This window comes from Accipiter gentilis, chromosome 27 (assembly GCF_929443795.1).
Source record: "Accipiter gentilis chromosome 27, bAccGen1.1, whole genome shotgun sequence".
NCBI lineage: Eukaryota > Metazoa > Chordata > Aves > Accipitriformes > Accipitridae > Astur > Astur gentilis.
In genome coordinates this window covers 11,740,914-11,766,571 of record NC_064906.1, presented here as the reverse complement: position 1 = coordinate 11,766,571, position 25,658 = coordinate 11,740,914, and the positions used below count along the sequence as shown (strand labels likewise).

Sequence of the window (25,658 nt, the reverse complement as noted above, 5' to 3'; positions counted from 1 at the left end):
AATATGGAGCGCTGGCAGTGGAGGTAGAGGGGCAAATCAACCCACGTACCAGATTGTCCTTGAGATGCTCCTTGAGGGCTGCTGATCTGGAGCATAACAAAGCCTAGGTGCTCCCAAAAGGGACCAAAGGAGTTGGTGGGCAGGGGATGTCAGTCTGGGTGCAGAGGAGGTTAGAGAAGCCTATGGATCTGCCTCTGCATACTAATCACAGCTCCCTACAGGGTTTGGGGTCGAAACAGAAACTGCAGGGTAGCCATGGGGTCAAGTCTTACGACGCGTAGCTGCAAGGAGGCTGTGGGAACAAGCCCTGGCTTAGTCTGAGGGCCAGGCTCCGTGGTTCTGAGCTCGGGGCCTGAGAAGGTCTGAGCTAACTGCCAGGGAGCAGCAAGAGCAAGATTCTTCCACAAGAGAGAACAAGCCAGGAGCCAAGGATGGCCACAACGAAGGCTGGGCAATGATCTCACTGAGAAGGTGTCCCTCAGCTGTTTTAAGACCCACACATGAAAACAAGGGTTTAGGTTTACAGAAGAAAGAAACATTTTGTTTAAGAAGTGCAAGCACTCAGTCAGCTCCTTGTTTTATGCCAGTGTAGCTTTATTTCCTCTCTACTTCCTCTCCTCCTTTTTGGAAATCCAACAAGAACCTTGATTATGCAAGGAGAATGCACGATGTCCTTGTTAGTGACGAGCCACCTGTCAATGAAATGGAAGCAGCTCCATCATGAGAAGACAAGAAGTGACCCCATATTTTATAAGTCAGCATGTTCTAGGGGATATCAAGTACATTTTGTTGTGCTGTCTCTAGACCAACACAATACAAGAAAACAAGGCTGATGAGTGTTGAGTGTCCAAAATGGCAGGGTTTTAAAGCAATAATTACTTGTACCGGTTTTGAACCTGTTTTAGAATTCCATACTCTGTGTGGGTATATCTTTCCTCCTTTCTCCTTTATTTAAATAAAAAAAATATTTAAGAGAGTTTTATTTAAGTCAAATTGCAAATGCCTTGTACAATCTGCTGTCAGAAGAAATATTAAGTATCGGACTAGTACAATTAAATACATTGTCGTTAGCCTACAAGAAATGAAGGTTTTAAATTCATATCCCACCAATGTGGTGTGAAGGATGATGCCACAAGAAGAAAATGATTGCAAGGAGGAATTCATGTCCTGTCCTCTCCTTCCCACATTTGCACATCCTTTTACCTTCAGTTACAACCCAGATATATAAAAAGAAGCCAAATAAAGAAGTTCTTTAAAGCATAATTAGAAAAATAAGGGCAGAGTATATACAGGGATACTAGGTGTGGACAAAGGCATGCAAGGAGAGAGATGATTAGGCTTTAAAGGTTCCTCACTTAACAGTACTATGGGCTGCAAAGTGGAAACCCACAGTTTCCCTTTTTCAATTTAATACCTGTAGTTAATAAGGTGAGCCACAAACAAATAATTTCATATGCATAATTTCTATACACTCTTTTTCAAATTATAAAAAGAAATTGTAAACCAGCATTTTCAGGATTAAACCAGCCTGCTAATGCTGCTTTTTTTTCTCTCCCCACCCCCTTCATTACTATTTTTTTTACAATTTTACACAACATAAAAAATTTATAGATTTTAACATTTACATGGAGTCTATAAAAACCTCATGCTACATTATCACATTGCTAAACTTTATTCTTTTTTATTACGGCTTTATTATTCTCTCTCATGGATGAAATGGCTGATATTTTATTTTGAATTGTAATTTATTATACAGTTAATATCACAGGGGTATTTTTAATGAAACAATAACTGTAGAATACTGAAAAAATATAGTATTTTGAGAGGGGTATATTCAATAGCATGAATGTTAATACAAATAGTAGTGAAGGAAATAGACACTTTAATTATAGTTACCTTTATCTGCTTTTATGGTGAAAGTAGCACATGTGACCCAAAAAGAAATAAATCAGAGGTTAGTCTCTATTGATTTATGGATGTGCAGTTCTTCAGTGCTGGATTGGTTTATGGCTAAGATTAACTGAGTTGATTCCAGGTTTTTGCACTGTTAGTCACATGGGAAGACCAACAAGTTTCACCTCATGAACTCTGAGACAAACCTATTAACATTATGGTATCTTTATGAGTCTAATTCCTGTGCACTGAAAGAGAAGGAAAATATAACGATTGAGAAAAAGAAAATAGAAATCATTTGGAGTTGTTTTACATGGAGAAAGGGAACAAGAAGTGCTCAGTTTTAAAACCCTTACATGAGATAATCAATCGCTGGGAAATTAGCCTTCAAACAACCCACACTACAACTATAGGCACATACCATATTTTAATTTAATGAACTTTTCTCCTCACAATTATACACAGAACTGCACTGTACAGCAAGATTTGTAAAAGACAAAAATCGAGAAACTTTCTCTGGTTATTCCCAGGCAAATGTAAAAAAAAAAAAAAAAAAGCATCATTCTTGGTTGTGTCTCTAAGTATTTACAAATGTGTAAAACAAATCACAGGAGCATCACACCTTGTCTGATTTACTCTTTTTTAATCTTGATTCTGGCCTAGGATTAGCCCTGTAAACAACCCTACAGCTGAACAATGTGCTATGTGTAGTAACAAACCAATCTTGTAATGATTGATTGCAGGAAGAGATCTTGACCATCACCTCCTCTAGGAACACAGGACAAGAGGACAGAGAAATATGGAAGCATAAAACCTAGTAGGAACGTATCTCTCATTGGCATGCCTCTTCTATCACCTGGCACATGAGGCAGACCGGTCAGGATAGAGTTAGACTGTCAGGGAGCAGCAAGGGCCATTTGGTCACTGAGGGGCAGGGAGCCAGGAGCAGCATGTAATAACAAGGTGGGCATCCCACAGTATCCAGGCGAGGTGAGCAGAGCAGACCTGGAGATGGCAGGATGCGTGAACTACTGAGCATAGTGGTTGAACAGCTGTGAAATTACCTCAACAGAAAGGGAACCAGAAGGTAGCCTTTGCTCTAGGCAAATGGCTGTATCAGCTGGGTGAATGAACCAGCTGTGTAGCTGTTGGTACCCAAAAAAGAATGCAAATATACCAGCACGGCTCAGCCCAATGTAGAGTATAAAATAAAAAACAACAAACGGGAAGAACTCTGAAGAGAGCTATGGGCTTGAGTGGCTTTCAACCCACATATTCCTTCCCGGATGCTAGGAACACCCAGCATCATGATGGTGAATATATTATAGAGATTAGTAACGGAAATCACATCTGTATTGTGATTCAACTGCATATTACAGTTGTGATGCTCTCCTAAGTCTGATTTGTACCTCTGTTGTGATTGAAGTACATTGCTTTATGACTCTGATAGATCAAAGTCCCATGTAGCATAAGATAACTTAAAAAACCAATAGGCTTGGTGTTAAACATTAAATCCTTCATGCGTTGAATATGTAAAACAACCTGGTCAGAGAGTAGCATGTGCCTTGTGAGGAGAGGCTGAGGGAAGCAGGCTTGTTAATACCAGCCTTCCAGGTCTTGTAAGGGGTTACTGAAAAGAAAGAGCAAGGCTCTTCACCCTGGTGCCTAGTAGGATGACCAGAGACAAAAGGTATATATCACATCGAGGAAGGTTCCAACTGGGTGTAAGGAAAAACTTCTGGTCACCTTGAGAACAGACAAGCCATGAAACCAGCTGCCCAGATTAGTAGCACAGTCTCCATCTTTGGAGATTTTCTTGACCCGACTCAATGAAGCCTTGAGCAGCCTGGTCTGATCTCGTAGCTGACCTTGCTTGGAGCAGGAGGTTGGACTCTGGCCAGAGAGTATGAGTGGAGTACCTCAGAAGTCACTATTAGGTGTAACAGTATTCAACATCTTTGTGAGGAGTCTGGTTGATGGTATTGAAAGCGCCATCACCAAGTTTGCATGCGACACCAGGCTGGGAGGAGAGATATATATGCCACAAAGTAGAGCCAGCATACACAGAAGTCTGGACAGTGTGGAAGACTGAGCCAAGAACTGAAGACAGCAAAGATAAATGTAAAGCCCCACACTTGGGACAGAATAATCCCAAGGCTGGGGTCTGACTGCATTGGGAGGAGCTGTCTAGTGAATTAAAAAAAAACCCTAAACAGCCTCTTCCATGTGCACTGTCCACAGCTATTCAGCAATCAGTTAATTCTATTTATCTATGAGGGCTATATTCTGACACTCTGAGAAGTCCCAGTGGTCTGAAATTGTGATCTGAAAGTGATACTAACAGGACTATTTATTCCTGCTCGAAGGATGGGAACAAAATGTGAAGAAAGCCTCTGGAGGGACTCACTGAATGTCATTGCATGAATGGAAATTATTTGCTACTGCTTCCCAGGTTTCAATCTGTTCCTCACCTTTAGATGTAGCAAACCCAGTGTCAGGCTTCTGTGTTAAACTTGTGCTTGTGCAGATACCTACCAGCAAAAAAAAAGAAACACTAAATAGGAAAATACAAAGGGTTTTTTTCTGTTTCTGGTTATTATGCTGCTTTCTCCTCTGCATGATAACACTAGTTTAACATGAGCACTAGACTTCATGTTCTACAGGCTTACTGCAGGGGAAACACAAAAACATAAAGTATTTTTCCTCACAGCACAGTTACATTGTGGGAACTCTTTTCCTTAGTGCTAAAATAACACTAAAAGTCAAAAATAGATTCAAAAAAGGGTTAGGCAAATAGGTCAATTTAAAAAGTGGTGGTCCAAATGCAGTCATTGCTCAGAAAGTCCATCAATAATTGGTGATTAGGAGCTGGAAACTGTATTAGATAATACACAAATAATACTAGACATAAACATCTTCTTTCAGGCACTGCTGAAAACAGAATATAAATCCAATCTAATCTTTGATCTGTATTCGGACCTCTTCCGTTCTTAGGCAGAACCTCTCTACTCCTACGTATCCCAAACCATGGAAAAAAGGATCAAGACGACACTCAAAGAACACACGCAGTGCCTAAAGGACATGAAAATAGACAGCGCCTTCCTGAGACTGTTCCTGTCCCAGGAAAAATCTATGCATCGTCATAAACAGCAATACACCGAGAGAATTCTGCTGAGATGGGATGTTTAATTCATCCAGTGCTAGTGTCTGCTTTAATAATACTTAAAGGAGAGAATGCTTTGTCACCTATTCCAACAGCATCTAATTTTCTGCACAGAAGTATTCTTCTAACACTTCAGTGTGAATTCAAGACAGAAATTGACACTTTTAAATTAAGCTACCAATCTGTGATTTACTGTGAATAAAGTGAATAGTATTGCAAAACATCATCTATGAATTTTTGATCACTAAAACTGTATGAAAGTTCATGATAGGTGACAGGGCAAAATGCCCAGCTTGCGTTCCTGCTCTATTTCATAAATAATCTGGGATGCTCAAGTCTTAAGATACTTTCTTTATATACCAACCTCCTGTAGAGATCTGACCTTTTGAGTGAGAGAGGCTCAGTCCAGGCTGTCCCCCATAGTGATAAAAATGGTCACATAAGTTTACTTTCTGCCTATATATTTTTAAAGGGAAGTCAGTTCCTAGAACTTGGGGGTTATGGGGTTATTAGTGAGACTACGTTTCTAGAGACTGAAGCAGATTAGTTAGAATTAAATTTAGAATGTTCTTTGCAGTGAATCAGAGCACTTGCTATTAATCTAACATGGGAGTCTAACCCTGCAGCTCTAACAAACTTCCGTATTTGACAAGGGAAAGAGATTTGGATTATGTACCCATTTAACTAATATTAGGCAAAACAAACTCTGACTGCTGCAGGTGAACAGGTTCTCTAAAATATAATTTGAAAAAATATCAACTGCGGTCATCTCAAACAAAGCACCTCAACAAGGATTGTAGAAGCGGATTTTTAAAAAAATTAATAGACGGCAGTCCAGAAGGATTGGAGGACATGCATCAACCTGATCAGAATGATTAAGCATTAACTTTCCTTCCTTTAAGGTGCAAAGAAGGCAGTACCTACATTTGTAGAAGATTCCTTGATTTTTGTTTGGTTCCAAGCATTGAATATTGTCCCCCAAAGTAAAATTCTGTAGCTGAGCAAAGGAGACTGTTTCATATGCTCCAGATCTCGCAGTTACCAAGAAATGATTCAGTGAATCCTGAGACCACTGTACACAGAAGAGCCGCTAATTTTGAAGAAGAAAGATCCATTTTGAAGAAGCAAGATCCATTTTGAAGAAGCAGATCCACTGGGCACAAAGCAATCACAAAAAATATTAAAATAAATGGCTAATAAAAAGGATTAGAAAGATATGCAAAGGCCTGAAATAAAACACTCTGTGCCAGGATCTTCTTCAAACTGAGACTCAGGAGAAACCAAGACTTCCGCGGGTGATAATAACAAAGGCAGGATTTTCAGCAAGAAATGTGCTTTTCTCCAGAGTAGGTGGCTTCCTCCTTGAACCAGTCTCCTAAAAGGCATTTTTCTCAATCAGACTTAAAAAGGGCCCTAACCACATTTGTTTCTTAAAGAACTAACTTGGAGTAACAGCAGTGAGTATAGATATATAAGAAATTACACATAATTTTCTTCACAGTAATAGGAATCAGAATTTATATACATGTGTATACATACATTTGACTTACTTTAATGAACTGGAGGAAGGCACAGCCTCTTCACCTAAATTCCAAGTAGTAAAATATATTCTGATTTAACAGAAGATCTTCGTATGAACTCAGCTGGATACAGTAATATCGTTCATATCTTCATCTAGAACCTGATACAACATCACTTTGGGTTGCCAACCATGAAATCATTTTCATGTGCGAGAAACACTGTAAGTGTTTTGTGGTTGCTGAAGAGTGGTCCAGAAGGGAGGAAGAAACACCAAAACCAATCTGTATTGTGCTGCGAGCAGCCGTACCTCAAGTCCAGAGTCAGACTGTGGTAAGTAGTGGTTATATTGGCATCGATACCTTGTGTTTGCCCTTTCTCGCTTTCTCTCTCCCCCCATGCAATACACTTACAGTTTGCTTTTATCAAATTTCTTTCCTCCATCTCTTTATTTCCTTATGGTACAAGAGGCACTTTCTTATTACAAAATACTCAGGAAGGTGTTCTCCTCATCTCAGACAGTTTCCCCTTGGAATGGCTTGCATGCTCACCATGTGCAAGAAGAAAGGAGCAGAAGCTGCTGCCTATTGTGATTAATGCTTCGTGTAATTGTATGTGGCATTGAGATGCTATTCTTTTACGAGCATGTGAAAGCCATATAGAAGAGTGAAAGAAAGATTAAATCTACAACACGCTGGGATCTGTGAGACTTCTTCCAATGACCGTGGTATGAATGTGGAAAAAAGATCCCTGGTGCTCAGATACCAGTACACAGTCGCTGCAATATTGCAGCTGCTTGGATGGAGGCTCCTCTGGATAATAAGCAGATGATAAACAGGCAGGAGGATCAACTCCTTTTACAACTTAATTCAAATCTCCTCTCTCTTGCCTGCAGGATTCATCTAGCTTTCACCTTCCTTCTTTAGAACCCTTTTATATCAGATTCTCTCACCCAGGCAAAGAGCAAGGTCATTTACAATGGCAATAGAAAGTTGATTAGAACAAATAACAAAGGCTGTAGCTTCAGTGAGTTAAAAAAAACTTTAAGAGAATTGAACAGACAAAACTCAGGCAGGATCCAAGTCTGATGGACTCCCACAGTGGGTTTCAAGACAAGTGTTTCCTCTTCTACATGTTTCCTCCACCATAGTCATTCTAGGCTCAAAGTTCACCCTAGAACTGTGCTGTTAAGAATTAATGCACAGAAGGCGAAGCAATTGATTCCTAAGGTTCTTGCAAAATGGAAGGCTACACCATGCTCACACCAAGCCTTTACAAGCTGAGCAAAGTAACTAAGTTCAGATTTGAAACTCTCACCTCCTCAAAATATTCAAATTGCCCATTAGACTGTGCTTGGTGCTGGTCTTGGTGGACAGGGACAGGAAGGATAAAAACAGTTTTTCCCTTTTGCAGTGTTGTTTATATTCCCCCAGTAACAGAATCCCTTTGCTAATTGCAAAGAATATTCCAACCCCTACAGAGGGAAAGAGCAGGAGAAATGGATGGAGGTGGGACTACAGCCAGAAAGTTATCCGTAGACTTTCAGATGACATCTCATTTGAGCTGATGAAACTCGCTTTCACATGAGTTGTGACATAACCATGGCAGAAGCTGACAAGTGTCAAAATCTTGCTGAACTAGTAAGATTTCAAGTCCTATCCCTCCGTACCGAAGAAGAGCCAGCAAATATTACACTTTTATACTGCTTTTTCCCATGGCTCTAACTCCTCTCAGCAGCTTCATTGGTGCTCTGTAAGGATGTCCAATTCATGCTTTCACTTAGAATAGCTGCTGATACTTAAACTGAACTTTTCATGGCTTTCCCATGGGGATACCTTTCTAAATATCACTCTGCTGTGGGGAATAAAGAGTTACTGGATGCTCTGCCATCAGGACTGGGCCTTCACAGGCCAGAACATCTCTCATTCCCTTTTTCCAATGCTCTCATCACACACCAGTGTCTTAATGAACAGACCAACAAGTGTGGACCTGGGCACAAAGGACAGATACTGGTAAGAAACATAGCTTTAGGTATCACTAGGTCATGGTGTCCAGGTGCAAAGAGGGGGGTAATTTCCAGCAGCTTCTTCCCCCTTGCAGTCACATAGTAAGCATACATGTCACATAATAAGCATACACTGGGGAATATTGTGACCTCTTGCAACTAATCAGGTCCTACAGGCTATTTTTTTCCAGAATAGTGTCATCTGATGCTGCTGCGTAGAGACGAACCACACCACAGGGTGGCTTCCTCGTAGCCACTCTCTGTGCCTGCAGCTGTGGCCATGGCTAGTGTCTCCTGACAGCTCTCATGCCCCCACGCTGCCCATGGGCTATGACAGGCACTAGGTCTGCAAACTTAGTGTGGCTGAGGGAGTGGGGGAGACAGTCTCAGAAAGCAGAACCACCATGACCTGGAAGGACTGCAGTCATTATTTCTCGTGAGGTAACAAGTGTTACACACGCATCCACGTTATGCCTTTTCCTCTGTCCATGCCCTGCTCCTCATGTGAAAGTGAAAGTTGCCCTCTGCTCCGTCACCCTTTTCCAAGAAAGGTTTCTCCACATGTCTAACCATGGTCTGACAGCTACCCCAAACCAGGCACAGCCTTCCTCAGGACTGGATCCAGCATGGATTGTCAGAATTACCAAGGACTGGAGCGTCTTAGGACCACAGAATGAGATGAGGTGGGCCTGTCCATTTGCTCTGTCAGAGCAGGCTCAGGAGACGTGCACAAATGGCAAACTGGACAGAAGTTTGGGAACTTTTTTGCTAATGAACCTCCCTTTGCTCCTGCACAGATTTCCTCCTGGAATTCTCTCACTTGCCTCTTTCCAGATGTATGACCCCTTGGGATTGTACATATGGGTGAGCTGTACCCACAGCAGAACCTCTGCTGCTATTTCCAGGCTTGGGGGTGTGGGGAGATAACCCACACTGGCCATGTGTCCTGGTTTTGGATGGGATAGAGTTAATTTTCTTCCAGCCAAAACCAGAACACCATGGTAGAATAACAGGCTGTTCCTTTTCTGGATCTGTACTACATCATCTGCTCAACAGAGTGGATAATCCACTGCCAGTCTCAAAAATCACACACACCTTTAGAGTGGATGCTAATGCATTTCATGTTTCTCCTCAAAGTAAGGCAATGAACTAAGATCAAGGGGCCATTAGTACTGGGTCCCTTACACAGCAAAAATAAGATGATTGTCCCCTTCTGCTTACATTGTTTGTGCTGCACTCCTTTTTCTTGGTAATTCCTCTTCACCTTCCAGCTACCTGATAGAGCAGGCACTCCCTTGAGGAGTCAAGCCAAGGTCCACAGTGCAGAAAGATGTGCAATATACAGTGAGCAGGGACAGTACAAAGAAAGCCTCCCTGGCAAGGGAGGGCTCTGCAACACACAGCAAATATCTTCCTGAGGGGAAAATTTGCTTGTAGGGTTGATGGAGTGTTCTACGGAGCAGGCCTAGCTGAGGAAAAAAAAGTTCTTCAGCCTATGACTGCCTCACACATGTCTGGGGACTTTTGAAGAGGAGGAGAAATGGTGGAGGAAAGAGGGAATATCATAAAGCTGAAGTAAATGAGTTCTGAATCATAAGGCGTGGTGGCAAAGGAGGGAGAGCATTTGAGAGACCTGATAAAGGAATTCACAGCTCCATAAACCCCATATTAATGCTTTTTCACATACTGGTGCCATCTGCACATGTGCAGCACCCTGAACAATGATAGTCATGTTATCTTCATGCCTGGTGAAGGAGTTTCCCCAAGGCTTTGCAGAAACTACTGAGGGCACAACAGATTGCACGTGTAAGGATGTGGTAAGGTTTGTTGGCAATTAGCTTGTCCTTGCAGTCAATGAGCTGAAGATAAGTCTTAGGTTCTGCCAGGCAGGAGTTCAGGGCCTCACTGAGACCCCTGAACACCCTCTGACTGTGGCTACACATCCCAGGGGGTCAGTCAACCTCAGTGCCATGATGCAAAATGGTAGCCAAATATTGAAAGTGTCAGTGTCCCCCAGGGGAAAGAATAGCAGTTAGTTCCTGCAGGAAGACATCATGGGCACTGTGAATGGGTCACATCACTGCCTCTAAGTCATCTCATATCCCCTCTCTGTCTGATACTGCCCTGCTGGATCATGTATCAGCATTCTTTCCTACTAGACATCCTGCAAAGAGCACATCCATCTGCAGAGCATGCTGCCACCGCCACAGCTTGCACGTGATGAAGGCAAGTAAGGAAGGCTAGTACACTAGATAAGTCTATATTGCATAAGGAGAAGTGATGAGAGAGGATTGCTCTTGAAGTTTTGATACGTTCCCACCTACTTTACAGTACAGACAGGGCCTGGGACCCTAAAGGCCCCAAGATGTGGGCAGCAGAGGCTCACACCAGTCTGCTCACTCATCCAAGTAACAAAACACATGGATGATCCATCTAGGACAGAATGATCCATCTAGGGCTGCTCAACCTACCTGCAGTAAATAGTTTATCCAGTGGCTTATCCGCAGCCACCAAAGGCAACAGAAATCTCTCCATTATTTATTGTTAGCACCTCATGATTTGACATTTAATTTAAGTCTTCCAGTGTGTCTTGCCCATCAGCTTTAGTGTTATAAATAGGGAAGCACTTTCTTTTCCATTTAAGAACTAGCCACAAGGATTCAGATCTGCTTGATGAACCTTTTTGCAAGGCTTGCTCTTGTGTCCCAAAGTTGGAGCGACTCAGGTTCCTGGATTTCCTTTGTTAGAATTAAGGTGAAATGACATGAGGGAAGTTCAAACAACAATCAACATTTATTCAACCAAGCGAACTTTGCCCAAGTATAAGTGAACGTATCAATATGAACCTTGCATCATGTCATTAAGCCGCTGTTTGAAAAGAAAAGGGTGGTGTAGAAAAATAAGTGGAAAAAGGAACATGAAACTGTGTCAGAAGGAGAGCCCTCCCATTGAGTCACGAGGTTCAGAGTGGACCTCCTTGTTTCTGGACTCCTTCTGGACTCCCAGGGGCAGCTGGACCTACTCCTAGTCCCAGACTTGGTCAACGGTTTATGTTTAAAAGGATGAGGCGTAGGGACTGTGGAAAAGAGAGAAGAAAAAGAGAGAGAGAGAGAGAGAGAGAAAGAAAGAAAGAAAGAAAGAAAGAAAGAAAGAAAGAAAGAAAGAAAGAAAGAAAGAAAGAAAGAAAGAAAGAAAGAAAGAAAGAAAGAAGAAAAGGGTTTCACCAGTCCTGGGCCCAGCATTGGTCCAGCCAGTCTAGAGATCCAGTTCTGGAGGGCAAACACCTGGAACTCATCCTCCCTTCTTTTATAGCTCAGGAGTGTTAGTCAGTGGTCTTGACGTGCTCAGTTCACATTCCCAGGGTTCTTTGGAATCGGCCAATGGGCTTGGGGGCAGTCACTGGGAAGTTGCCTCTCCTTCCCTTCTGGCATGACTGCTTAAGATAGAAGTGCAGTCCCATCCTCCGTGAGGGCCTCTCCTCCAGCCACATTTTCCTGTTGACACAACTCCAGTGCTTTTACAAAGGCCATCTTCTCCACCAAAGTTCTTTAACGAATGTTTGAAAAATTGACTATGATTTGTCAGACCGTCACACTTGCATTATGGTGTCGTAAATGGGTGATGTTCAGAAGCTCACAGGCACCTCTGTGATGAGGAGACCTACCTAACTGCTGAAGGCACCATTGCTTCAAGGCATCTATCCACGTCCAGCCTTCATGGGCAGACATGTTTCCCTAAATACTGTAGAGAGGAGGAAGTAATTTCTTTTGTTTACAGTTGGAAACTTCTTTACAAACAGCTTTTTTTGAGAAAATTTATTTTCCTTCTGTTACGAAAGTTTCCACGGCACTTGGAATACCAGGCATTTTGACACAGAGGGCAGTCAGGTTGGCCACAGACAATATGCCCTTGGCAAATCTGTGTTGAGTATTGCCGATTGCTTTCTTGTCCTTCACATGCTTAGGTACAGATGCCAAGAGGACATGCTCCATGATCTTTCAAGGGAGGGCCTTCACTGTGTGCTTTTCTCACTGTACTTCCTCCTTACTCATGCTGCTGTAATTGTCTACCCTTTACAATATTTCAGATGCTGTATTACATTTATTTGTAATAATGACAGTAAGCAGACTCACCAGCTTCAGTCAAATAGCACTCAGGCTCCAGCATAACAGTGTAAGCCATATAAAAACGTAGCCTGCATTCTCAAAACAGAAAAGACTAATGCCAAACCCAAACATCCTTCAGATGCAAAAACTTACCAAGAAACATAAAATAAGAGGTTTCTCCTCACTGAAACAGGCTGTTAGGGCCTAGAAGAGCCTAAAAGAACCAGCCACTCTTACTGCTCTTCCAAGGAAACCTCTCGGTCCTTTGTAAGCATGGCATGAAACTATGCACGTATCTTGCAGCTGGAGCTGAGAAGTAAATCAGGCCATCTGGTCTTCAGACCCCTTGCCCATGTAACAGATTGGCCACTTTGTCATCAATTATTTTTCAAAGCACCCATAAAAGCACTTCCAGCACTTATGCTTTCATAGATACTCATGCATTTGAAACCTCTTTATCTACATTAAATGTTTATACTATGCTTATTACCATAGTGCCTGAGTAGCATAATATATGTGGCCTCAGAAATCTCCTGGGAACAGGAAAATATATTACCTTCAACTTATAGGCAAGGAGAGGTCCATATGTTTTAAGCTCTCTCTGCTCAGCTTTTGTCTTCTGACAAGACTTGCCCTTTCATTTCTGAAAACAGGACTTTGTTTCGGTCCCTTGGACCCTGCAACGCTGACCACAGACACACCATCAGAGTGCACTGCTTGGGTGCAGCAGCTGCAGTATGGGAGATAAGGAAGAGATCCTACAACCCACACGGCAGAGACCACCACTGAACTCACGTCCTCTGCCTCGAACTATAGGGGATGGGCATCACAGCCTCCTTTTCTGCCAGCTGCTTCTACCTGGAACTGGACCCATCAGGCCTGCCCTAGAAGCATCTGCGGGATCAGGTTCCCTGGCTGAAGGAGCAGGACCCCTGAGGGACCTGAGCCATTCGGAACTGCTCAGCCCTCACCCTGGAGCACATACTGTGCCATGGGCTTATCCATGTGGTGCCCACGAACTAGAAAAGGTTCCTATGCTTATATATGCTTACTTAATGTTTGTAGATGGTGTATTTTGAAATGGCTTTATTAAGCCAGCAATTGTGATTACATTTGAATAGCTGTGGGAGCTCAGTGTTGGTAAAATTAGCCCTTTGACTATTATTTGCATTTCTTCACATTTTATTTTTGTCTTCACCACATTTCTTTCAGAAAAAAAAGCACCTTTTATTCTCTTAAGGGTGTGGTACAACCAATTAGTGGCTTATATACTTGGTCCATTGCCTTCATGAATCTGCTACCTAGGTTCCATAAAGACTTAGAATTTTCCCTCATGTCTATACATCTTGAAGACTGCATGAACTGATTAATACTCTTGTCCTTCCTACAGTCTAGAATAGTCTGTATTCCTGTATTCTGAGTTTTTTTTCACATAACCGCACATGGGAAGACTGCAACCTCAAGATCAAACAGAACCTTTACTCAGCAGGTGACACAGTTTTACCACTCATCTATGTGTTTCTTTTACAGAATAATATGTAAGGGAACAATTTGTCTTTATCTCCATTTTCAGGCTTAAAAAAATAAAAGACCACGCTGCTGACATTTATTTGTCAGCTGAAGTACCTTTCCATGCTTTGGAAAATAAGACTTTTAGCCCTAAGGAAAGGATCGTTCAGTGCAGGAATAATGGCTTGTGTTAAATGTCTTTGGGATAAAAAATTACTTCACGAAGCACATTAAGCACTGACTATTCCATGACATCTTTCAAGTACCACTCTCCTTGCAGCAGAAACTAACAAACAGCCTTGAGAATGATGCCCAGGCTTCCATTTCAGTGTCTCAAAAGCATGTGATAGCTCAGGATGGGAAATTAAAGGATCAGCGGGAAGCCCGATGAAATATTGAAGACTTCATTGGAGGCAGAGAACAAATGGGAACATGACTCCATGGCTGAGTGGTGCTTCTACTCCTGGTTCCTACGGTGCTGTTCGCAAAGGGCTGAGTCCTGGTCTGGGTGAATCCTCTGGGCTTGAGCATTCAGGGCAGCACTGCTCCCTCTCTTGCAGAGTCTGTTTTGAGCAGGGCCTCATCTGATATGTTTGGACTATGGAGCAAAGTCCTGGCATAGCCTACAACATCAAGACCTACTATGCTCACCAATGTAATATTAAGGTCAAAAGCAGAGGTGCCAGTGTGGGGTAGGATCCAGCTGGGGGGGGAGCTCTGAGGAGTACAGGCTGGAGTTCAGATGTGTGAAGTGGACATCTGGTAAGATTTTGCCACCTATCTCCATTCGAAGTCTAAACTTAGTCTTCTCAGGCCACTTATTCAAAGGCTTTGTTTCTGGATTTCTAGCTGGAAAATCCATGGAATTTTAGCCAATATTATGAGTATGCGGTGCATACAGATGTTACACGTGTCTATAGTTCTCTTTTTAATAGCACACAAAATTAAAGCATCCAGAATTGGAATTTTCTTCCCCCCAAAAGCCACCAGTGCAACTTTGTGATTCGTTTCATCTGTAAAGCAGGGATAATGATGTCTTGCTTTTGACAGATGAAAATGATAATAAAAGTCCAAATGAGACCCACTTAGCCTAACCCTGAACAAGGCTGACATATGGAAAAACCAGACTTACCTGTAAGACTTTCTGACCTTGGTTGTAAAATTTCTGGCTCAATCACTTCCCACTCTTTTCCAAGCTATAGTAAATTTCACTCGTAGGAAGACTGGCAAGTTAAGGAAGTGATTCTTCCCTCTACCACACACTCATGAGCACTCACCTTTACCTTATAAAGACAGAGAACAAACCTGCCTTAGTTAATGTATATTCTAAAAAGAGCTCTAGAAGTTCTTGAGAAGCATTATTATTTATTTTGGAGGGAAAGTGTTTTGCTATATGACTAGAGATACACTAGACACATACCTAAATAAAGTTAGAAAATAAAATTTTTTAGGTATCAGAAGTGTCCCCACAAGCCCATGATTTTCTAAGCTATCAGTAGTTCTTTGGCTACTTACATCCTAAAGGTAGGGGTTTAACTGTGCTTTTTAGATCTGAAATAATGAGGGATATAAAGAAGATGGAGAATCACCTCAGAGGTGCACAGAGAAAGGACAACAGACAACAAACATAAGTTGCAGAATTCTGCCCAGTATTTGGCAATCTCCAGGATGTTTGATCTCCATCCTTGGAGGTACTTAGAACTCAACCAAGTGTGTCTCTGAGCTAAGTCCCTGGCTGGACTGGGTGATCTCCAGAGTTTCCTTCCAACCTAAATTTTTGTATGATTCTATGATTATGACTGCATAAAGACCGCTTTCACTTTCACGTGAATCATGCGATGTCACTTTGTGAGCTCATATCAGTCCCTTGATGTCATAATATTGGTCTTGTGGGGTTCACTTCTGTTCCTATTTTATACTATGTCAATCCTGACAGAGATTGAAAATTTTTAAATCAGAACATTGTGTTTGCTGACCTACTTCAAGCATGACCATGGTCATATGTTAAATGCTTATTACATTAATTGCTTTTTTTGGAAAGCTTACCTAATACATCTTGATAACAAGGTTCCTAATTTGTCACAGCAAATGTAGTTTTATAACTAATAAAACTAGTGCCACCTGTATTATGGAGAGTTTCAATGTTTTTGACTTATCTAGATGGCCTCTTATTCAAGTGGAGTTACTTTGGAAGTGTCTTGGAATATGTGTATCAGTTATATGCGGCTTATATGTATTTCTTCTTGGGTGAAATGAAAAATTTAATTATATGAAAAAAATGCAAATTGCTGCCAACTGTGTTAACTGTGAGAGAGTTGCATTATCTTCTAACATAAATTGTCAGTGAATTGAAGAAAAGACGTTTTGGAAGCTGATCTGATTACTGTCAGGGAAAGTGCTCAAACTCAATTGTTGGCAAATGTCCAGTACCCATCACTGAACGATCATCACCTCATCATTCAGCCTTCTCAACTGACATGCAAAACAACATCCAAATATTCATTGCACATCTGTGCTGGACAGATTATGCATTAGCAATTCAAATCAATTCAATGTACAGGCAGTTTCTGTAAAGGCGTCTGTTTGGGTGAGATGCCTTGTTGTCTGGGATGGATAATAAGGCAACTCTGTCTAATCTTGGAGAACAATCAACCCATCTTGAGAAGGTGACTGACTACGTATGCTCTTGCCCTGACAGCACTAGAACAATGGCCCCATAATGCACTTGACTCAGCTGGTAATAAAATCTACTTTTGATTAGCAGCCATGGCTTGTGTCAATCACTGCGCGATGTACCATTGTCCTCTGGTCTTGAACACAGTTTATTTACAGGGAAACAAAAGCTTTTTGGATATGGCTGCTGCCCAGAGATTGCAAAATAGATTGAGCTGTCAGCCTCACACACTAGATGAAGATTAATGAGTTGTGCAGACAATAAATATGAAGCAATGACCATAAATATGCTAATAGGTATTATCCATATACACTATAATTGCTACAAAAATTAAAAAGTAGTCTGAAGGAAATAGGTCACAGGGTGACAGATAGATAATCTTGGATGCTGAAGATCTTTGGTTCAGTCAGATTCTCTACAGGTTTATTTCCTTCAATTAGACCCTTCAAAAGAGTAATTGTTTAAAAGCTGTTTGAATAATCTCTTTTGAAACAGAGGTTTATGGGAAAATGTTTATGAAAAAGTGACTTCAATGAACGTATTATTGGAATGAAAAAGGTGACTACCAAAAACAGGCTACCCAGAGATTAATGTCCATGATCAGCTGCCCAGCTTCACTCTGAGGAAAATATCTCTAAGTGGCACACTAGTGAGGACTTCAAGGAAAACATACTGAAGAGACACAGCAGTTTGTATCCACAGACACAAGTAAGTAAGGTCATTCATGGCCAAAATGTATAACAGTTTCATGCACATCTGGTTGTGTTGGTTGGTTTGGTGTTTTCAGCTTAGCACACTTTTTTTCCCTTCTTCTTCTTCTTTTTTTTTTTTTTTTTTTTTTTTAACTGAAGAAAGGAAGGATGCCCACGACTCAAATTTTCAGAGTATTTCCAATCAAGCCTCTGGTTTTCCAGTTCCTTTCAAAGAGCACACAGTCTAGACAGTGCATGATTTTTGACACTTAAGGATTTAATTTGAACCTGAAACTCAGAGAGTTAAACCTCAAACAGTGTTAGCTACACGTATAAATGCTTCAGCACCTAAGGCTACTGAAACTGTAGTGACACTGAAAATAAAAGCAGTTGTACTCTTGGTATTCATGGCTTTGACTCTCTGTTCTCTGAGGCTTAGAAATGCCACTGGATGATTTTCAGGTCAGCTCACACCACCCATCTCCTCTCCTCAAATTTTTAGCTTCTGAAGCAGAGAAATTACTCAGATACTCTCCCAGATCCAATTTAGTGTTATAATGTCAGGCTTGGTGATACAAATGAGTTCTTTTTCTCTTTCCTTCCATACTTTAACTAGAGGTTGCATCAGTTTGGCTCTTAATTTATCACTGCCTGGATTTTTGGCAAACAGTCCACAAAGACTTACAACTGCCTTAGTGCTTCTGCGCCAGGCTCCCTGCAAACTCAGCTGGACTTCAACTACACTTGCCTAAAATCTTGGAAGTCACACTTTCTAACCAGAAAAACCAGTAAAACAAAGCAAAAAAAAAAGTAAGGGACCATTTAGGAAAATGTCTCACACAAAGCCAGCAGGTGAGGGGACAAGCATGTCTTTCTGGATTAATTGGCGGAGGGAGAGGAGCTCTGGAAGCTGCAGGCTCAGAGACCAAGTTCTTGTTTCCAATCCCACTTCAGCAACGACATGGGGTCTTTTTAAACTGGGCATTGTGATTTTAGTCTCGTCACATGTTGCTAGGGCACAGCGAGGCCCTACCCCACCACCCCAAGCAAGGTGAGCACAGCAGACCCAGAGATGATAGGCAGGTTGAACCAAGAGTCCAAATCGTCAGGCACGTTTGTAGTGATGAGGCAAGTCCAAGGTCAAACCAGAAACATGAGTCAACAAGTCGGGTTCAGGTCTGGTGATGGTAGCCAGGGGCAGTTACCGGTGCCGACTTACACGTTCCTCATCCAAGTCGGTGCAACCACATAGAAGATTTTAGAGCCACCTCCTTGCTGACTAGGTCCATGGCACACTTGTAAACGGAAGCCTCTCTTGAATCCCTTCAGTGGCTTCCCTCTCCTTAACACACTGAGTTTCTTCACTGTATTTTCATGAGACTACGATTAATTTCTCCTTTCCCTGCTTATTCAGTGATGCCTCTGCCAATCATGAATTGCCTTGAGGCACTTTGCTTGCAATAAAACATTTATTTTATCTAATTTTAACTATTTTTAGTTAAACAACTTTGTGTGTATCCATAATGAATTGTGTTTTAGGACTGAGTAAAAGGTCATCACATACAGAGTCTCTGCAACTTTGTGAAGCCTTCATTCCTCATGGCTTTGCCAGACTTTATCATCATTTCCTGATGGGCTGTTTGGAATATTAAATAAATGATATTAACAAAGCACTGAAAGATTTTAGCAGTTTTGAAGGAAGGATCTGTAGCAATATGTACAAAGAAAGTAACATTTGGGGGTTTATTGTCACTTTGAAGACGGCCTATAGCATTAATTGTCCTATTCTTACGTGGAATTTTACTTGCATTTAAGCTGCAACTTTAGATAATTTATAGCATTAAGTAGTTCAAAATGATGAATGAGAGACCTGAGAAATTATGGGGATAAAGATGCATCATAATTACAGAAGCTCTAATGCGAGCAGAGTAGAACATAAAAATAACAAACATTTGAATTAAACTAACATATATGAATTAAAGAAAAATGGAAGGAAAGAAAAGAGTTAAAAGAACAGTACTGCTTAGGGGTACATGCACCAGATATCCCACTGCTCAGATAAATAACATGTGTAAGAAGAGAGGAATGGACTTTGTATCCTTTGTTCTATAACCCACCATGTACAAGGTACAGGTATTATACGACCACGAAAATGCTGTATTTTTATTCTGTATATTTCCACTTTGAGAGCCATCCCTGTGGTAGTGTCACCAAACCAGATATTCCTCTTTACCTAAGGGAGGAGGCCCATGGATTTTTAAACAACCTTATTTAAACTACTGCCTAAGAAAAACTGCAATAAAGGAGTGTGTGCCAGTTGCAAAGGCCTGTTCATTAAAGATGGAGGCTCTGCTTCAGTAGGATTTGCATGAGGAAGAACAAAACATCTGTGTCAATCTGTTCATATGAGGCAAGGTCCCCTAACAGTTCCTTCTATAAAGAAATTAATTTCAACCATCCATTGTTAATTGAGTTCTCATTTCCAGCTCTCTGTAAACCGATTTTTTTGGGGGGTAGCTGTACCGCAGCTGAACTCTGGGTGCTATAACCAAATCAAGTTGCAGTTTCTGCATGACCACTACTGTGCTGCTTTTTTGTCTATCATCTTTACTCAGAGTTGTATTAATTCTTAAAATGAGGCACTATCTTCTACAGGTGCAACTCAGTACAGTAGAGTGCAATGCAGAAGAATGAAGAAGCAAAGTTCTCAGCCACATCAGCTGCCAATAAGTGATTCATATGCTACTAATTCATTTTAGTATCATAACGGGAAATTAGTTGGTTTGCCTAAACTTCACTCTGATAGCAGCAATAAAAGGCATGGTCATAAAGTTCCGTTTCATTTCCTGGCTGAAGAAAAGTTTTGGTTTCTTTTCTTTCTTATCCTGGTAGCAGTTTCATTTCTCTGCTGTTAGCTAGGCATCATATAAAAAGACTGGTTGAGCCTCGCAGTGCTTCAGTGGATTCCACACCATCAGAAAGAGAAATGGCCGACCAAAATGTCCACAATGCTGGTTTCACTTCCTCCGGTATCACAGGAGCATCACTTGCTTCATCGATGATGTCCCAGGAAGCAAGAGCATCTGGGGGAGGTGTCCATTCTGGAGGCCGTACTGCAACTCTCCAAGAAATGGGTATGAGCAATTTTGTGTGAGTGTGGTTTTGTGGTTTAGTGCATAGGTCCAAACAATTTCTTTTTCCTTGAAAATAAGCTTGTCGAGTAATGTCTTCTCTCCTACATTCCTGTATTGCATAAAAGATTCCTATATTTAACTGCATGTTATGAGTGGGATGCTATTAAGGGTGTTTTCTGTGTATGTACATATGCATGAATGTACACACACATATGTGGTATTCATGAGTTTCAGTGTTTATTTGAAGTTTGTGCTATCTCTCCATTCTGCTAGGAATCATCAATAATATGGAAAGTCGTGGTAGCAATAAGCAACGATACACTTATGCAAGAACATGATCTGTGTACCTACTTCTCATATAAATTATCAGATTTCCCTTGCTTTTTACTCACACACATCCATATAGGGAGAACCCATAAAACCTTATGGAAACGCTGTAGCAGAGGGAAATTAGCTGCAGTCCAAGAGCTGAATTCACGAAGGGAATATATACACATCCTTGACAGCACCTATCTAAGTACTAAAATCAGGCATAGCTGGCTTTCATGTGAGCTAACCCTGCAGGTTCTTGCTTTTCTGTTGCATGCACAGAGCAAACCCTGACCTGACGACTCCAAGCAGCTTGGCACTTGTTTAACCCCAGATCCCGTGGGATTCACGCACAAGTTATTCTCCCTGCCAGTCCTGCCTGTGTGACCCGATTCAGCAGGCATCCTCTAAACAGGCAGAACTCCACAGAAGAAAATGCCCCATGTAATCCTGCTCTACCCAGCAGCACGGTAGTTAGCTCGCTGACCTTGGATAAAAGCTTCAAAACTCTTTTTGCCTTAGGGGTCTTGGACCCACATCTCCCACATATCAGGAGTATTCTAACCAGTAGGCTGGTTATCGGTGGGGATCTCTGCCGTATTGGTTAACCGCTGACCTGCTGCTTTTGTAGTAAGCTTCTAGAAGTCTACTGAAGGATGGAGCTGAGCCTGACTCTTCCAGCCCTAAAAAGAATGGTTGGCCAGGTGAGCTGGCCACAGTCCAGATTTGGGGCATCTTTTAATAGTAAAAAATGAGATAAGCTTGGTTGAGAGGAAGTAAGTTATTTTTTTAAGATATGATTCACATTGCTGCCAATATTATTCATAGCGTGAGGCTCTCCAGACAGTGAGGAAATAAGTGACATAAGGGTCATTTAAAAAGATACTGCATGTGACTCCTCTGAGGCATTTTAAAATTTTTACTCAGTATGATTTGATCAGTGAGTTTAGGTTACGGAATGCAGTGTTTTTGAATATTCAATAGGAAAGAGCTTAAGGGATGGTAGCAGCAGAGGGACTGAATATGGGAGAGAGTCAGGAGAGGAGGAGGACCGAGAGAATGAAGAGCAGGACGAGCTGCTGTCAGGCACCACGCTGCATTAGCAGCAGAAATCCTGGTACACGGGAGATGCCAGTTACTTAATCTAATCATACACTAGAGCAGAGTTAGCTTCACAATCTTGCCTTCTGTTACGGTAAAAATGGTACAGCAGTACTCAGCACACCCATAACCAGTGGCAAACTCTTCAGTGGTCATGCCCTATAGAGAGCATGAAGTTGCAGTTTCTAAACTAAAAGACTGAAGAATTGTATCCTTCCATGTGCTGGGAATCTTTAGGAGAGAGAAGCAACGTAAACATTTAACGACGCCTGGTTTTATTCTTGCGATGTCTGTATCAGCTATGGACTTCATTATTTTGGTGAAGAGAAATCTTCATGACTCAAGGAAACCTTAGCCATGCCTACAGGAGATACTCCAAAAGAGCTTTTATCCATGTGAAAAATGCTAGCTCTGTAACATTGCCAAGACAGGTGTGAGCTTTGGCTCCCTGCAGCAGGAGAGCTTGCCACACATTCTTTGCCTGATTGAGAGCTAAAAGGGCCTGATTTCATTTCCGCAGGTGCTCACTGAAATCTCTCACTCTTCAAACACATCTTCTTAACCTTTTCATTCAGACTGTAACCCTTCCTCCCCCCCAGAACAAACACGCTCGAAGGAACGGCTGATTCTGCAGCAGGGCATGAGTATTGTTCAGTATCACTTTACAGAAGATGTTATAACAAGCTCATCACCAAAATATTTGAGCATCCTCCAGGAACGCTTTAAGCATTATCACTAACATTTGTCATCTTTAATGCTTTACTCCTCTCCCAGGAGAAGAAGAGTTTGCAATGGAATACTTTGCTTGAGGCTTATTTATACTGAGATGGAGATATACATATAAATTGGCCACTGGCTACCACAGCTTGCTGTGTTTGAATTTTACAGGTATCTATTATGTATAAGTTTATGCTATGGAAAGTGAAGTGAAAGGAACATATCCGTCACCTGGAACAGTAAGTGGTGAGGTCTGCGGCAATCCTTAATTACTGGAGGAATTTGTTCCACAGGCCACATTTGTTCCTCAGGCAGCTCCTCGGAAAATTGGGATTTCAGCAGAGACAAACTGTGCTGAAGCTGTTTTGGAGATCCAAATTTATCGAAAACAGTCTGTGCGAGAGTTGTAGATTTTCTTTGAGTTCTGGGAACATCCACAAAACACTGCAAATGTCCTTTCCCCAGGATGGCAGATAAAAGCAGTATGGTTTTTTTCCAACTGATGGAACAAGTCAAGTAATCAGCAGTCTTCTCGTCTTTTGATACATTTGCTAGCCTCGAATTTTTTTAAAACACAATAGTTTATAATTATCCCGTAAGGTTCCTTCCAGTCAGTAACATCTCCCTTGTAAATGTTCTAGGTGCCAGAGGCTCGACCCATTCATCAGGTTTCACCAGCAGCGGGATCTCTGGTGGATCCAAGGCTTCCCAGATGATGTCCCAGGAGGCCAGATCTCACGGAGGTGGAACTCCCAGGGGTGGCACAACTTCCACCGTCCAGTCCATCTGTAAGTGAGAGTCCTCCAGAAAGATAAAGAAGAATTAACAGATGACTTCCAAGAAATCAGCAGTATTTCAGCTCAAGTGTACATTTACTAGATGAAGGGATGTAAATAAGAGAAGTGGCTGCATTGCACCTGAAGCCACGTTTCTCCTGTTCGTTGCTTTACAGTTGGTGGGAAGCTGAAACTAGGGAATTAGTGGAAATAACTATGCCACGAAGTTGCAGAGATATGGGTAGCTAGCAGAGACAGAAATCTGAAATACATAGTGACAGAAAAAAGGCCAGTGGAAGTTTAGGTTATGCTTTCATCATCACCACAATGGAAGTTCACTAGTTTTTTTTCAAACACAAATTCAGGACCAAACCAAGAACTTCACATGTGAACATGCAAAACAGATTAAGTGGGAGGAAACAGCGAAACATGAGAATGGAGTTATCAGACTGACAGATAGGAATCATTACTCCACTTCTTGTGGCCTTTTAGAAAATCTTAGCTTTCTTTCCTTTAAAGGAAGTTCATTGGGTCAAAAGCAGAGGGATCTACCTGCACTTACCAGCTCAAAGCAGAGAACACCACCAGTTTTCCTCATCACCCTGCCAAGTTAATGCAACCCACGCCTAGATAAATCAAACCAAGGTATTAGGAAGCCTAGTCTATACCTGAATACATCAGTAAGGATGCTAATTATTGTAGTGGGATCCTACAGGGTTTGGAAGAGAATTGGAGACAGGATTGAAGTTCTTAATTTCAAAAAGTGTCTTTCACAGTGTAACAAAGACCTTTGGTCTCTGACCTGGGAACATTTGTAACCAATGCTCAGATATTCTGTGTTTCCCTGTACTGCAACTTTGCTTTAGGTTGTTCTCACAAGTTTCTTTGTATTTGTCCTTAGCAATGGGTGGCAAAGGAGGAACACACTGAATAGAAGAAAAACGTCAGTCCATATGGAAATAAGCTCTGCAAGTGGTTCATAAGCTCTGCAAGAGTCATTTGACAACTTCTCCCCCTTGCTCTCCCTCTCACTGATGTGAAAGGCGAAGCCTTTTTGACATGCACAAATAAAATTTCTCTGAAAACGATGGATTCTTGCGTTAAATTAGTGGGGATGGGGATGAGGGGCAGTTTCTCCCTTGATTAAATATTCTCTGAAGCACGGGCACATACAAACACAAGCCGATAAATGGAAGCTAAGGTACTTTGGACTGCAAGGGTATCTTGCCAAAATCCTGGGTTTAGCAACACTACATTCTCCACTTACAGGTAGCTTGCTTTGTTTATTTTACAAAAAGTTATCATAGTGCAAAAGTCACCCTGTTGTGAGAGAGGAGCATAGAAACACTTGGTAAGAGGCATCCAGCAGTTCCCTTTGGATGTACTTCTAATAGACTACCAAATTAAATTCCACTGAATTAAAAATACACACAAGCAAATGAGAACAGGTCCCAAGGAATTCCATACCTCAGAGACGCAACTGATATTTATATCCCTCTACTATTTCTAAAATGCCTTTCACATTAATTTAATTTCAAGTCCCTCTTTCTTTATTGAGAGGTGTCAGCTTTGCCACAATTGGACCAAACCTACTCCTGTAAACTTCTTATGATACCTGAGAACAGATATGGAAGAGAGCCCATTTTCTCGGGTATAGGTCTCACTACTGGGGCCTCTTGCTGTTCGCCACACACCTGACTCATTTCCTTCATATGTGCTCATACGATGGCGTTTCCCCAGATACACATAACATTGCCCATTCCCCATAGAAATTCCCACACGCATACTCCCCCACACTTCCATCTTCCTCCTGTCTTTCTCGCTCCTCATCCTCCCTCCCCTACAACCTCCCTCCCTCTGTATTTCTAACAAAACCACACAGTGCAGTTTCTCCTTCCCTTTCCCCACCCCAAGAGGGAGGAAGAGAATCTCCCACCTTCAGGCCAGACGTTAAGAGGAGCTGGGTTTGCGGTGCTGCACTCAGTGATTTTCTCCAACGGCTTCTATCGCCCAGCTCGAGCATTCCCACCTCAGCTGCATCTCTTCATGGCTGGGAGACAT

The 25,658-nt window shown here is 41.7% G+C and overlaps 1 protein-coding gene across 1 annotated transcript; it reads left to right on the top strand.

Annotated features, from left to right (window-relative positions):
• Nucleotides 1–20,535: 20,535 nt before the first annotated feature.
• LOC126051359 (interferon alpha-inducible protein 6-like) lies at nt 20,536–24,639 on the top strand. The gene is made up of 3 exons (XM_049830499.1): nt 20,536–20,694; nt 23,463–23,609; nt 24,499–24,639. The coding sequence occupies exons 1-3, from the start codon at nt 20,547–20,549 to the stop codon at nt 24,525–24,527; spliced, it is 324 nt and encodes a 107-aa protein (XP_049686456.1). The 5' UTR covers nt 20,536–20,546; the 3' UTR covers nt 24,528–24,639.
• The last annotated feature ends 1,019 nt before the right edge of the window (nt 24,640–25,658 follow it).

Bases quoted from the DNA above. Each gene is read 5' to 3' on its own strand.
- LOC126051359 (XM_049830499.1), top strand. From the start codon at position 20,547: ATGGCCGACCAAAATGTCCACAATGCTGGTTTCACTTCCTCCGGTATC. The intron at 20,695-23,462 runs GTATGAGCAATT...TAAATGTTCTAG, and splicing joins TGCAACTCTCCAAGAAATGG to GTGCCAGAGGCTCGACCCAT. The intron at 23,610-24,498 runs GTAAGTGAGAGT...ATTTGTCCTTAG, and splicing joins TTCCACCGTCCAGTCCATCT to CAATGGGTGGCAAAGGAGGA.